The following is a 14,922-nucleotide window of genomic DNA, read 5'->3' as shown; positions in this document are numbered from 1 at the left end:
CAGAGTTATTTAATGTTTTACGTTTCAAATTAAAACCTAATGAAACGCGAAAGGGTTAAATTTGAATTTTTATTATTAGAAAAAAAAGAAATATCTACTAAAAACTTGTCTGAATTACTAGGAGACAACCCTTTTAGATAATTAATGAGAAAAATCTCATTGCAACAGGAAGAAAATTCAATTATTCCTTCGTAATAAAAAATTCGTTCTAACTAGATGTTCTAGAGAACTCCTCTTTAAAAGGAAAAAAATCTAATAAATCACAGCATAAAAATTCTTGCATAAAAGATGCAGCATTATTGCAGTACAAACACCAACGTACCAACAACTCCAGATATTTGTGCAAATATTTATTGAATTTTTCAATACAGCTGAACACACCAGAAAAGTAAATTCTCCGTGCATGATTAAATTCTATAGACATAAAAGATCTTTAACGGAGGATAGGGAAGGAAAAGGAAAATTCATTTCTTTGCAATATTTATTAAGTTGTAGATTGAAAAGGGAATTTGCTTTCTTTGCATTCCAATTGAATAATTTAGCAATGAAATCTAACAAAAGCTTGGAAGTTGACAAAATTTACTTAAGAGCGTTTCTTTTAGAACATTTTTAATTAGTTAGAAAATAAGAAAAATTTAATATTGAAAAATAATGAACTGAAAAATGAATGAACGGAATGAACGGACAAACTAATAAACGAGTAACCGGAAAAAATAAACAGTAACACGGATTAACGAGTAAAGGATTAACACTTAGAGGATTTATATGGACACCGTGGCCATTTTGAGTTTTTAAATCGTCATAGATTATAATCTATTAGACCTATCGTGATAATTCTCACGTCTACGTGTAATAAATTTCAATTACTTTTAGTTAGGTGAAAGAAAATCCGGAAAATATTTTGCTTTTTAAAAGATAATTAAGGTCAAAGTCGAAATTATACGCGGAGGATGAAAATGGTCACTGTGGCCATTCAAATTGTCATACATTTTGACAGCTTTTTGAGGTTATGTTTCCCCAGATCTACAATTAACAAAACATTTAATATTTTGGCCTTTTCTATTATGATGGACACTGTGACCATTTTGATCCTCCGCGTATGTAAAAAGTGTTCGGTCCTCGTTCGTGTTAAAATAACGAAGAAACTAACCAATAAGCAATTGAACAGCTAAACGGAAAAATTAATTAACGGACAAAGACACTATTGAAAAACAAAGAAACGATTTGAATTAACGGAAAAACGAAATAACGATTAAAAGAATTAATGAATGAACTAACAAACAAACGAAGAAACAAAATAAAGAACTGAAAAACGAATGAACAGACAAACGAAGGAAATGAATAAACGAGTAAAGGGAAAAATAATAAATGGAAAACGGATTAACGAGTAAAGGATTAAAAGAACGAAGAAAGTAACCAATAAGTAAATGACCAGTTAAACGGAAAAAATAAATTAACGGACAAAGAAACGATTTGAATTAACGGAAAAACGAAATAACGACCAAAAGACCTAATGAATGAACTAATAAACGGTCGAATAAACAAAATAAACGAGTAAACGGGATAAAAGAATGAATGAAAAGACGGATTAACGAGTAAACAGACAAACAAACAAACAGATCGACGGTAGTTCGACTGGAAAACTTTTTAGATGCTCTTTTTTTGCTAATTGATGCTCATAGTAAATTTAAGCTCGCTCTGACAGAAGTCATATGTCCATTTATTTTTAATTAAACAAAATTGTAATTAAGAATAATGAGAGTTTAGTTGGATTGACTCGAAAATAACCCAAAAAACATCCATGTAACCAATATTACTATCCCGATTATCTCTTTTTCTATGAAATACCAATAGATGGATTTAAAATAAATCCATTTTGCATTGCATATTTGCAAATTGATTTTTTTTGGATGGATAAAATAAATCATTCGTGTTAATTAATATCATTAATTAAGGATCTTGTTTTTTTATTATTTTAATGACGTGCAAGCTTTTCCCATTAATTCCGTATTATACGTATACAGTACACGGATAATGGAGCTTCTAATGAATCAGCAAATTCGGGGGGATATTTCAGTTGAACATTTTAATGAATAGACGTGACCCCTTTTCCGCAATTTTTCCCTCACAGTGCCGCTGAATTTTAACTGGGGGAAATAAGGGGGAAGTGGGTGGAAAAAGTGAGAAGTGCTAAGTGGATAAGAAACTTTTGGCGTGCACTATTAAATTTTCTCTTTGTCTTAGGCTTTTCTGAGAGAGAGAGAGCGGGAGGCACGTGGGGGTAATCCTCTTGGTCCTTTTGTTGTTTAATATCGAATTTCACCTTTGTCCTCTTGCAAATTGCCTTCACCGAGAGAAAGTTCATTCTCACCCGGAAGTTTTGCAAACATCGAGGCGCTTTGGGCCTTCAAATCGATGCTATGTGTTCCCCCCGAAAGCTCGCCCCACATAGAAATTTATCTATCACACAACCCTTGGGATTTTCACTTCCCCCCCCCTGTCGCTGGGGGTTTGTTTTGTGTTATATTAAGTTAAATCTATTTCCTCCCATGCTGGAAAATTAATTCAATACTTGAATGGCATAATTACCTGTTCTGAGAAGTGGCGCCGGAAGTGTTTTTGCGTGCAAACGATACCAATTACTTGATCCTTGGAGATTGAATGCCAACACCTTCATTTGGTTGTATCGCCCCCATTTGGGATGATGCGGGTGGTTGGTGATAGTCCGTCCATGTGATAAAAGTTGCAGAGATGTGCGCAGGTGGAAAAGAGACAAGAGAAAAAGTTTTGCTTTTTAGTGGGAGGAGACTTTCCCTGTGCTATGTATGTGCATAATTTATTAGTTTTCATCATATAAATTTAATTTTTGCTACACGACGACTTTTCCCATGAAAATTTAACACTTTCCCAGGGAAAATTTTGCAAATACTCCATTTCAACGGACTCCCCATTTGGAAATTTCACATGAATTTTCGCACCACATATGTAGGTACACAATTTAATTTCCCACAAAAGGTGCAAATATGCAAAAATCATTCCTAGAATTTTTTTCCTACGTATTTTTCATTTGAATTTTCTGTCAAAGAAAATTTAATTTAAAAATTATTTAATGAAATTATGGGCGGTTAATTTGTAAAATATAACTACACATTTACACAGAATTTTGAAGTTAAACTGTTTTTAGAATTTACGAAATATGATATTTAATGCGAGAAATTTCTAAAGAAATTCGAAGAGACTCAGTTTCTAGAAATTTGAAGCCTAGATTTTAAATTCTGGCTTTTTGAAATTTTAATTAGATTTCAGAATTAAAAGAGCTTGACAAAGTCTTTAGAGACTTTAGTCCAGAGCTTTTAAAACTAGATATTTTTCTGTTTAATGAAGACCATTTTTATTATAAAAAATAAATAAAGTTTCAGATTTCTGATTCTGAAGTATATTTTCTTTGTCAAAAAAATCTCAAGAAACTACAAGATTTCAGGATCTGCATGATGTTCTAGTCAAAAAGGTATAGGAATATTTGATTCAAAATAAATTTCTGGGCCAAAACCTTCCTGGACTTCAAGATTCTAGGTTCAGAATATTTTCCTGGCTAAATAGCTTCAAAACTCTAGATTTTCACTGATTTCACGTGAAAAACATCAAAAAACCAGAAGATTTCGGAATCAGAGTAATTTCAAGCCAAAAAACTATTGAAAATCAGATTCCGATTCCAAAGTTATTTTCTGGAAAAAGAAGTTAAAAAAAAAGAAGGCCAAAAAAAGCCCACGAGGTCAAAAAAACTTCAATATTCTTGATTCCGAAACATATTTTAGGTCATAAAATTCAAGAGACTAAAAGATTTCAGAATCCTTATGATTTTCTAGTAAAAAAAGCTCCAGAAATTTTTTTGTTTGGTTTATTATCGGACTTCAGGATTTCTGAATTGAACTAATTTTTTACAATTAAGTTGAAGAATTTTTTTGATTCTTACATAAATATTTTCTCCATCAAGCTCAAGTTCAAAATTTCAATTTTACTTATTTTCTGCCTCGAAAATTCTAAATTCTCTTTTTTCGACTTATTTTCATGGTGATAGAATTTTATGATTTTTGTTTCTTAAACAAAATTTCTTGGCAAGAAAGCTAACAGAGTTTTTACAAACTTTATGATTCAAGAATGTGGCAGCAATAGAGTTTAAAAAAAACAAGAAATGCGTTTGAAGCTAGTTTGCACCTTGAATTCATTGAAAAAAATTCTCAGGAGTTCCGGGATTTTTTTTCTGTTTGGGAATTTCAAAAGCTTGACTTTTTAGCCAATGTCTTTCTCTTTGTATAAAGGGAAAAATGAGAGCAATTGAACATCTCATAAAATCAACAGAAAGTTAAATTAAAAGTCTTCCTTTCTGATATTTCTCGCAGAAGTTTTGTATAAAAATGATTTTTTTCTTTTCCTTTTTCTCACACATTTTTTTGCATTTTTTTAGTTTCATCCATCCGCATAAATATTAGTTGGTGTTCCACTTCGTGGCCAACACCAAGTATTGTAATCGTCGGATTTTCCGACCACCTCAGATCGGGCTCAAACTTGGTATGAGCACGTTTCAGACAACCCACATTCCAAAACTGGTGGTGGAAAATTTTTGATCCGGCCGGCCGGCCGGCCTGCCGGCCTGCCGTCCGGGACTCTAAACTTTGCCTTATAGCTCGAGAATGGTAATAGATAGAGACTTCCGGTTTGAAGTTTTCTATAGAAATGTGGGTGTAAAATTTCATTTTTTCGCATTTTCGAAATCCAAGATGGCCGCCGTCCGCCATTTTGAACTACTATCAACCACTTCCCTTATAGCTAGAGATCTGAAATTTTAGTATGTTGTAGAGCTCAGTGAGACGTTTTCATCGATAATTCATACTTGAAAATCGGTAAAGCGGTTTAGCAAATATGGCGGCCTAAAGCAAAAAGTGTTTTTTCAATATAACTCGAGAACGGCTTGACCGATTTTGACCATCTTGGTATCAAATGAAAGGTATTGCGAAGCCCTACAACTGTCTAGAACATTTCAAGTTTCAAAAATAACCGCAAGAGGCGCTAAAAACAAAAACAAAATTGCCTAACTTTAAGGAGCAATATCTCCGAATCCCCATTATCGATTTCCTTTAAATTTTGATATGTTGTAGCCTGACTCAATATCTGTCACCAGTCCGAAAATGAAGAAAATCTATGTCGCCGTTTAGAAGATATAGCCATTTGAAAAATTCTTGAATTTGAAAAGTTCTAAGAGCTATATCTCTTGAACCGCTTGACCGATTTTTCTCATTTTAGTATCAAATTAAAGGTTTTGCAAAACTCTACAACTTTTTAGAACATCAGAAACCTCTAGAACTATTCCTTTGGGACAAAAAATATCAAAAACTATTTTCGTAAAATAAAAAGCCGCCATTTTGTGTTCTGGAGGTGACCTTGAAAATTATTGAAATTTATCTCAATTTATAGCCTGTTTTAATACCTTTCCAAAACTAGTCAAGAAATTTCTGTAGGTCTTATAGATCCAGAAATATTACCATTTTTATCCTTCAAATTGCCGAATTTCACAAAAAATCAATTTTGTCCACTAATTCTACTCACAAATAGTATTACAACGCATATTAAAACTTCTACACGTTGTGGGACACCAACTCTTATAACTGGACGCGTTATGATTGACTTTCAATGATGGAGGAAAAATATCGGAAATTCCCCACGTTTTATTTGATATTTTATTAAACTACCATTAAACCCCATTTAGCGGGAGTGTGGAGGTGGAAATTAAATTTTGCATCATCAGTGAAAAATATTTTGTGAAAATTGGCATTGGAAAATGCAAAATTTGCAAATATTTCAGAGGATGGCGATGAAATTAGAGTAGAGTATTTGGCGGTTAGCTAATGAGGTTAAATAAAACTAATTTTTGCAATTTATTTTGACGGAAATTATTCCGGAAATATTTGACGGAAAATGTGCCACTGTAAGTTAACCCTTTGGCGTTCATCAATTGTGAGTCATACGCTGATTCAAATGTAAAACATTAAAATATGTCAAACGTCAGAAAAACTGTCAAACGTTCAAATCAACATCAAACATGAACATTGAAAGGAAAGATAAATATAGCTTAAAAAGCTTAAGACGTTAGATAAACAACTTTAGGTGTTTAATCGAACGTCAAGTGTTATAACAAAAATGTCAAAGTTAAAATAGAAACTTCAAACGTCAAAAATTAACATTGAGAAATGTCAAATGTTAGAAAACAATTGTCATGAATTTTTTTTTAATTCATTGAAAACATTTTCAAAATTTAAAAAATCTCAAATCCCCCCTTGAAAAAAATTTTCGCTACGCCCGTGTGGATGCAAAAGGGTTAAACTTTCACCGAAAAAATATTCATGTTGACTGCACCCTTTTGAGCGGGGGTGGGTAATGAAAAATAAAATAAATTGAGAACCATATAGGACAGAAAATAGAGGAGGAGACGAAAAAAACGGGCGGTATTTACTACCTGAGCATTCTGGGCAATATAAAAAGCTATTTATAGGAAAATGTTGGCACTACGGGACTGCCCATTGGGGTTAATTACTAGGTAGGGTATAGGTAGTTTCAGGGAGTCCTTGAAATGCGAATAGTGATGAGAGGAAAATATTGTTTTTTGCAACACAAATACAAACGGAAGGGAAGGGAGGCTCACCTTTATAATGAGGTCACTCTCACTGGGTAGTCGCTTGAGGGTAAAGTCCGGGTGTCGGTATGAAGTGTTGTACAGTACGGTGTTTGTTGATTTATCAATAATTTCCACGTGAAATTGCTGCGGAATTCCACCATCCCTACCTGGCAGGCACGACACTTGCACCGAATTGGCGGTCGCATTGAATGCCGTGCAATTTTTTACCGGATCCGGGAGTTCTGCAAAACGCAATGAAATAAAAAAAAACTCAGTCGCATGAGTGAATTAAGGAGAATTTTACAAGAGGGAGAGGAGCACCGTGGGAAAAGTTTTTCAATGGAAAAATGTTTGCCAAAGCGAGGAAAAATTGCACAAATATTTTTGCAAGCTGCCTCTTCTATTTCGTATTTTGTACAGGTAAAAAAAAATCACAAAGCTACGTTATACAATCCATTGAAAGGACAAAAGGATCATGAGGATTCTTCCCATGGAAAATCACTTCAGGGGATTTTTTTTTGAGATACAGGACACTCTACAAAGTTGCATCCTTTTAATATATATATTTTTTTAATGTAAACTGCAAAAGTAAACTAGTATAAGTTTTTCTTTGATCTCAGAGGAACTTCGAGATGAATTAAAAAGATATCAAGGAGGTAATAGGATAGCTTTTACCTTATGCAAAATTGTCCTTTATCCATTCAAATATTTAATGAGGTAGTTTGTTATTCTATATCTCCTCGATGGTACTTTACTATTTCAGGATTCAAAGAAATATTTCTCTTTTTGTCACAAAATTGAAAAAAAGGTAATAGATGTGATGAAATTTTTTCTTATTGAAGCTTTTGCAATGAGCTAATATTTTGAAAATATGACAAAAAGAAGAAACTATTCTTTCAGTTTTTTTTAAAACGAAAATTAGAATTTTTACGCTCATAAGAATGAATTTTACCCACTTTTACTGCAGTTTACACACGTTTACTGCAGTCGAAACACTTTTACTGCAATCTGATCACTTTTCAAGGCATTTTACCCACTTTTACTGCAGTTTATGCATATTTACCGCAGTCGAAGGACTTTTACTGCAGTCTAATCACCTTTCAAGGCATTTATTCATCTTTACTGCAGTTTACCAATATTTACTGCAGTAGAAACATTTTTATTGCAGTTTGATCACCTTTCATGGCAGTTTACTTACTTTTACTGCAGACTGATCATCTTTCAAGACATTTTACCCACTTTTACTGCAGTTTACACACGTTTATTGCAGTCGAAACACTTTTACTGCAATCGATCAGACTGCCTTTCAAGGTATTTTACCCACTTTTACTGCAGTTTACTCATATTTACTGCAATCTGATCACCTTTCAAAACATTTTACGCACTTTACTGCAGTTTACACACGTTTATTGCAGTTGAAATACTTTTACTGCAGTGTGATCACCTTTCATGGCAGTTTATGCATTTTTATCGCAATTTACTCTTTTCTTTTGTCGCCGTGTTAACACACTTTTGCTGCAATTAAACCTCATTTATCGTAGTTTACCCACTTTTATTGCAATTTACCCACTTTTAAAGCATTTGATCCATAATTTTGCAGAGTAGGGGAGAGCGGGGTTAAAAAAGTCACTTACGGGTTTAGAAAAAGCTCAAAATATCATATTTCCCAAATGCATAAAGCGAAATGTTTAGCTCATTTCTTTAGGAAATTTACTGCCCTACAACTCTTTCTCAGATCATTTTGTTCTATCTAGCTAGGAAATATGATATTTTAGGCTTTTTCTAAACCCTTAAGTGACTTTATTAGCCCCGCCCTCCCCTAGACATTTTTTTATTTTTTCAATGCAGTTTAACATTCTTTTTCTCACAAAGTAGCCATTTTTATTGAAATCAAACTTAATTTACAGTAGTTTACCCACTTTTATTGCAGTTTAATGCAATTTTCTGGCCGCCTTAATGTGTCCAATTGCCAGTTATTACCTTTAAAATCCATCAGAAAAAAACTGCTAGAATTGGAAGTTTCTCATCGTTTTAAGATGCATCTAGCGGTCTTCGAAAAATTCAGAATTAATTGGTAGAAGTTATTTTTAACCAGATAATCACCTCTTTAGGATAAACTGCGATATGCTTGGAATTTTTTCTCAATTTTTCTTGATTTTCTAAATTTAAAATTGTCTCTGAAAAGTCAATTTTCAACCGAAATGTTTTTAATTTCGTGCAAGAATTTCTAAATCTCTTCTTATTAACCGAAAATTTATTTTCTTTTAAGAATATTTAAGGTTTTCATGTTCTTTATGCCACTTTTATAACCTCAAAATCAGCAAAGTTAAATTCTCGAGACTTCTTGAACTCCCTTAATCGACAAATACAGGGATGAAAGGTTATCGGGAATATTAGAGAATTGATTTTATTAACAAAACAACGTCTCGTGTTTCACAGAATGAATTTCTCTTTTATTCCGTGTTGAATTTCACTTGAGAAAAGGTCATGCACGTGAACATGATTTCGGGGGGTCAGGTTGGTTTTTTTCTCTTTCATCCTAACTTATGTGGTCAGGTTGGTTATGCTTTTCTCGTCCTTTTAGTGAATATTAATCACATTTTGGGCATCATTAATTCACAACGCGCGGTAAAACGTGGAGCGCGCGTTTTTCCAATTCAAACCTTCATGAAAATTCCTCACATCCCTCTTTGGGCTTGCAACGTGTCAAAGCGGGAAAAAAAATCTAATTTAAATTTTTCCAACGGCTGAGATTACCCCCAGAGAAGCAGGGAAAGGATTCGTGGGTGTGGGAGAGAGGGAGTTTGGGGACTTAGCAAATATTTACCAGCTGCAAGTATGTGATAAGCGCAGGGTCCACTGTGTCCATAGATATTTTCAGCACTGCACGTGACTGTGCCGAAGTTGGCAAAGGACTCAATGCGAAAGGGGTAGGTGCGTCCCAGGGTGGGTCTACTGTGGTAGGATTTCACCATGCGTCCCCGTCCCGATGCTGCTGTTGTCTGGAAGCGTTGATGCCGACGGTGCTCCATCAGCTTCTGGTGCGTCCCAACGGAATTTGGGCCATGCCGATCCCCTCGATGGTCCTCAATGGATTCAGCGGAATTCCCAACTGGCAGAGGTAGCTCAGTGGATGAGTCGAGTGTGTTGTTGAAGTACCACTTGTACGTCAAATTTTGCTGTACGAAATTCAACAATAAAATGATTGGCCCATCAAGCTTTACAAGCGGGATGAGTTTGATTGAGAACTCACCAGTGGATTTGAGTCGATATCACACAGAATATTGATTGTCTGCTTCAGAGCTGCCCTAATGACTGTTGAGTCCGCCTTACAAATGGGTGGATCTGATGGGGGTGGAAATGAAAAATGGAAAATAAAAGCAAATTTTTGGGAGAGTCCTCAATTATTTTGATACAGTATAATGCATAAAATATTAACGCTAATCCCGTGCAGATCATTAATTATATTACTTTTTAATTAAATAAAATGCTACTCTAGGGGGCTTGTCGTGGGTTTTACGCCCTTTCATTAAAGGGTTAAAGTTGAGGGAATTTTGAAAAATTACACATTTTCAATCAAGGAATGTAGCGAATTTTCAATTCAAATTCGCTAAAAAAGGTAAAAATGACAGGTTTAAATTAAAATTTTGTTATTTTTTACAGTAATTTAAGATATTTTGAATATTTGCCATTAGCAGATTTTTTTTAAATAGAATAAAATTATTTTTTCAATGTTGGTAGCTTCTAAAGGAACTATAGTAATGTAATTAATTATTCGGAACAGTACCTAGTTAATTTTCTTAATTTTATAATGTTAATGTAATTTTTGACATTAATGGATGACTCCTTTGGCATATCAGGAAGATTTTCCGAAATTGTTCTTAGACGAAATAAATTTTCCTGTAAATTCTAACGTTTGAAAACCTTGTAAGAAAAATTCTAACGATTGCTGTTTGTTTTCTCAAGATATTCACAAATGACGTTTTAATTTAAGTTCAATAAATATGATTTATTTTATTTGTATTATCTAATTTTTTGTAATTCTAACGTTGGATCTTTTTTAATATTTTTTTTACATTTGATTTTTTATCAGATTCAATCTTGGCATTGCTAAAATGTTCTGATAATTATGTTAGCTTGGTTATTCTAACGATCGTGACTCAGTTTTTGTCAAAACTCTAACATTTAAAGATATGACATGAATTTCAACGATTTTAGTAAAATCTGACATGTCCTGCTTTACTATCTAATAGTTGTCGTAATTTTCTGAAATTCTAACGTTTGACATTTGAGGTAGATGCTATTAGGACAGAATTTGAGAAACTCTGATATGCCTTTTGAATTTTTAACGAATATTTCTGTTCAATATAATGAAAAAAAAAAAGACGTTAAAAATTTAAGTTATCATGTGACGTTCTTTTGGATAAACGTTCGAAAATTCTGACATGCCATTTGAAATTTAAACAAAATTTACATTTTTAGAATTTAAAAATTTGACAATTGAGTTAGATCTGTTAAATCTAATCTAGTTAAATTTTGACGTTAACTGTTTTTTGAAGGTGATGTGATCGATTGTAAATAATTAATCAAGAAAATAATAAGACGGATTTTCGGTCGTTTTTAGGCTAATTATTTTTTATTCTTTGCCGACGTTTCTGACTGTAATGTGTTTTTTGAATCTTCTTTAAATGTTGTTGGCCCTGAGGAAGGACTCATACAGTCCGAAACGTCGGCAAAGAATAAAAAATAATTAGCCTGAAAACGACCGATAATCCGTCTTATTATTTTCTTGACTGTTTTTTGAACTCTGTACGGTTGACATAAGTTTTTTAATAAACTAAATTTAAAAATTAAGGCGTTATTATCTCAAGAAGCTTTATCCATTCTGGATTAATTTGTTTGAAACTATACGGATTAACGTTTTAGACTCAGATTTAATTCACATTTTTTTTTTTTAGAAATTCTAACGGTGGCTGATTGTTTTCAGTTCTTCTTTAATGATTTTTTGACTTACTATCACAATTAATCAAAACTTTTTTCTTATCGTTGTTTTTGAATTTCTAAAATTCGTTAATTTGTTTGAAAATCTAACATTTAACTTTTTGACAGTCAAAGTAATTTCAGAAACTGTCATTTTTGTTTTTTTGACATTTAAAATTATGTTTTATTCTATCTAACGTAAAGATTTACTGAAGTATTAGATGCAGCTTCGTATTATTCAGTGTAATGTTAAAAATAAAAACGTATTTACGGGAAACATTTCAAACGTTTACTTTTTTGCAATCAAACAATTTTTTTCTCTCTTAATCCTCTTATTTTATTCAAATGAAATATTCTTCATTCAAACTAATAAAAAATCTTAATTTAATGCAAAGTTTCTTATAAAAAAAATGCTTTTAAATAATTTTTGAAGCTTTTTTTTATTCATTGAAGCTTCGCATTTTCACCAAATTAATTAAATCCAAACAGGGTGATTTAGTAAGCACAAAGAAGTCAAAGAAGCTGCAAAGTGTGGCATCCCAGAAATTATGTTCTACACATGGCCAATGGCTGCGGAATGGCAAAATGCAGAAAGGAGGGAATTTGTGTTGCCTTCTCAGGAGCACAAAGTCTGGTTGGACTAGGTCAAATTACTCACTGCCTTCCCATGCAATTAATCACCCACTTCTACCCCCACCCTACTTACACTTCACATCCAAGTATACGTCGTTACTGCTCACGGTACCCTGGGCATTCTCAGAGCGGCACATATACTGCCCATGGGATGCCTTGGAGATGGCCTGAAGTACCAATGTTTGGTTGGAGATTATGACGCCACGCGAGGAATAGAGCTGCTTGTCCTGCAGAGAGACGTGAAGGGATGTAGGGGAGGGAAAGGGGGGTGAAAGTTGTTAGAGTAAACTATGTAAATGCATGAATGCGAATTCGAACCACAGGACTTGAGCCAGCAGAGAGCAGAAGGTTCGGCAGGCTGCGTGATTTCCATTACTGTGAGAGAATTTCCATTAATTTTCCACCCCCAAAAGCTCCCCAGACAGCAAAGGTTTTTCGCCCCAATGGACACCGATATGGTTGGAGCTCATAAAACAAGGAAGCTTCCTCTTTTTTCTTCTTCTTCCTATCTCTTAAGGGGAGAGGGTCGACCCACCCCCTTCCCCCTTGTACTCCCCTCAATTAAGACCATTTTTATGTATCCTGGATTTATTATCGATTAACATTCGATCCGCCACAACTTGCATTGGGGGCCAAAGTTTATTCCTCCGCATCGCAGAGAGACTTTTTATTGGCCAATAAAGATTTCCTTCTCAATAATTAGGAAAACTTTTCTTCCTTCAATTGAGTTTCTCATGCATTAATTTTCCGCGAAGCAACAGAAGAATATTTTCCCATTTTCGCGATAGGCAAAGTTTTTTGTGTGAGTGTGTGATAAAAAGAAACTACATAGCGAAAAACTTTAACGGATATATAATTAAAATTTATATTGCCTATTTATGGGGAATAATTTAGAAATCAGTTATGTGGAAAATGAATAAAATTCTCAGAGAGGAATTTTATTAAATTAAAAAAAAAACTTTTGCTCATGAAGGAATTTCAAGGAAAGGAGAAAAGGATCAATATTTTTTTTTTAAATAAATTCGTGAGCTTTTAAGATTTTTTTTTTTTTTTGAAAAATTGATTTGTTTTTCCAGACATCAGGGGCATGGAGAACTCAAAAAATAATGAGGCAGCGATCGATTCCAGTCAGACAAAGGGATTAATCTTCAACGTTCCACCCCCATTCGAAAGTTAATTTAATTGGCTTTCGAATAATCTGTATTTCAACGCCGGAGTCGACGTACGAAAAGTGAAAAAAAAATCGGAAAATTATGCATATTACGTATAATTTATTTATTAATTATTTTTTTATTTGATTTATTTATTATCTAGATTTTGACATTTGTTTAAAAATGCTTGACATTTCTATTATAACGTTTAATATTCCCCTTTTTAGACAAAAACATGACGTTTTTTTGACGTTTTGTGTTTCTTTTGTAGAATTTGACGTTTTTTTTTTGCTAACGGACGCATAAGAAAATGTTTGATAATCATGTCATGTTTAGCACAGAAAAAATTCTTTTGCTCTATTGAGAAAACTCTAAACTATTTGAACTTTTAAAGGGTTTGTTTAGACATCCAAACAGCATTCAATCAGTATTATTTATCTACTTTTTTTTAAAAAAAATTTTTGTATTAATAGTTAGCTTATTACATTTCATTGAATTACTTTGTACAAATAATGAAATCCCTTTAATTACACGAAATAAACAAAAATTACCATTCCCAATGGTATCATTATTAATTTGCAATATAAAATGATAATTAAAACCGGAAATATAATAAATTGAAAACATTTTACTGAAAAAGAGTTAATAAATTAACAACAAAAAACTGATATATTACCCATCGATTAAAGCGAATATTCCAGGGCTTGTCATTCAGCTTAACAGCAGACTCCGCACAGAAAAAGAGTGGACTGAATGACGAGCGAGGGATAAAAGGGTTCACATTCGGTTCAAATGTAACTTTTACGGTCTCTTCTTACAAATCGATAAATGACCCCGCAATGGATGTTTAATAATTCATTTTGTAAGACGTTTTGCACGAAACGCGAGCTGATAGATGAATAGTTTGCGATAAATATTTAATGCTTTTATAACACATATAAAAGGTTCACTTTCATGTCATGAGACTCTATTGATAGTTCAAAACCAAAAAGGATTACATGCAATAAAAGTTTTATGAAACTCCTCCAATATGTGTGGGTATGAGCATTACCTATGTATATAAAATTTATCAATAAATTCAGTACTATATATTTCTTCTTGGTGAGTTTTTGACATATAAGACAATTTCACGGAATGTTCTAGAAATTGATGATGAATTTTTTGTAACCTTGAATGTTATATTTTACCTATTTTTCACATCAAAATACTTTCCCTCAATGCAATATGATAGAAAATCATTTTATAAGAAGCTTTTTGTTTTTGTATAACTATTTTTTTAGATAGATTTTTGCTACATATTAAATATTGAAATAAAAAGATTCTTCAACATATTTTTCATGACCAGAACGTGTAACGTTAGCTCCCTCCTAGGGGTAGTTAATCGACAAATATAGAAGTTTTAACCTTCTGTACGCCGTAACCGAAAACCTCGGCGCATTGTCGTGAAATTTTTCGCAAAATAAGCAAATTCTTTTGGTCAAATGAGTT

General features: G+C 33.0%; 1 protein-coding gene across 1 annotated transcript in view; it reads right to left on the bottom strand.

Moving 5' to 3' along the window:
- The window catches only part of LOC129794966 (hemicentin-1), a 107,313-nt gene that overhangs the window by 10,264 nt on the left and 82,127 nt on the right, over positions 1-14,922 (bottom strand). The window contains exons 11-15 of the mRNA XM_055835914.1: positions 12,357-12,510; positions 9,924-10,015; positions 9,498-9,849; positions 6,698-6,912; positions 2,590-2,671 (exon numbers count right to left, since the gene is read on the bottom strand). Of these exons, the coding sequence (XP_055691889.1) occupies positions 2,590-2,671; positions 6,698-6,912; positions 9,498-9,849; positions 9,924-10,015; positions 12,357-12,510 (895 nt within the window). The remainder of the gene's footprint in view (positions 1-2,589; positions 2,672-6,697; positions 6,913-9,497; positions 9,850-9,923; positions 10,016-12,356; positions 12,511-14,922) is intronic.

This window comes from Lutzomyia longipalpis, chromosome 4 (genome assembly GCF_024334085.1).
Source record: "Lutzomyia longipalpis isolate SR_M1_2022 chromosome 4, ASM2433408v1".
In the NCBI taxonomy this organism is placed as follows: domain Eukaryota; kingdom Metazoa; phylum Arthropoda; class Insecta; order Diptera; family Psychodidae; genus Lutzomyia; species Lutzomyia longipalpis.
Note: the sequence above shows the minus strand (reverse complement) of the source record. Positions and strands in the feature narration are given on the sequence as shown.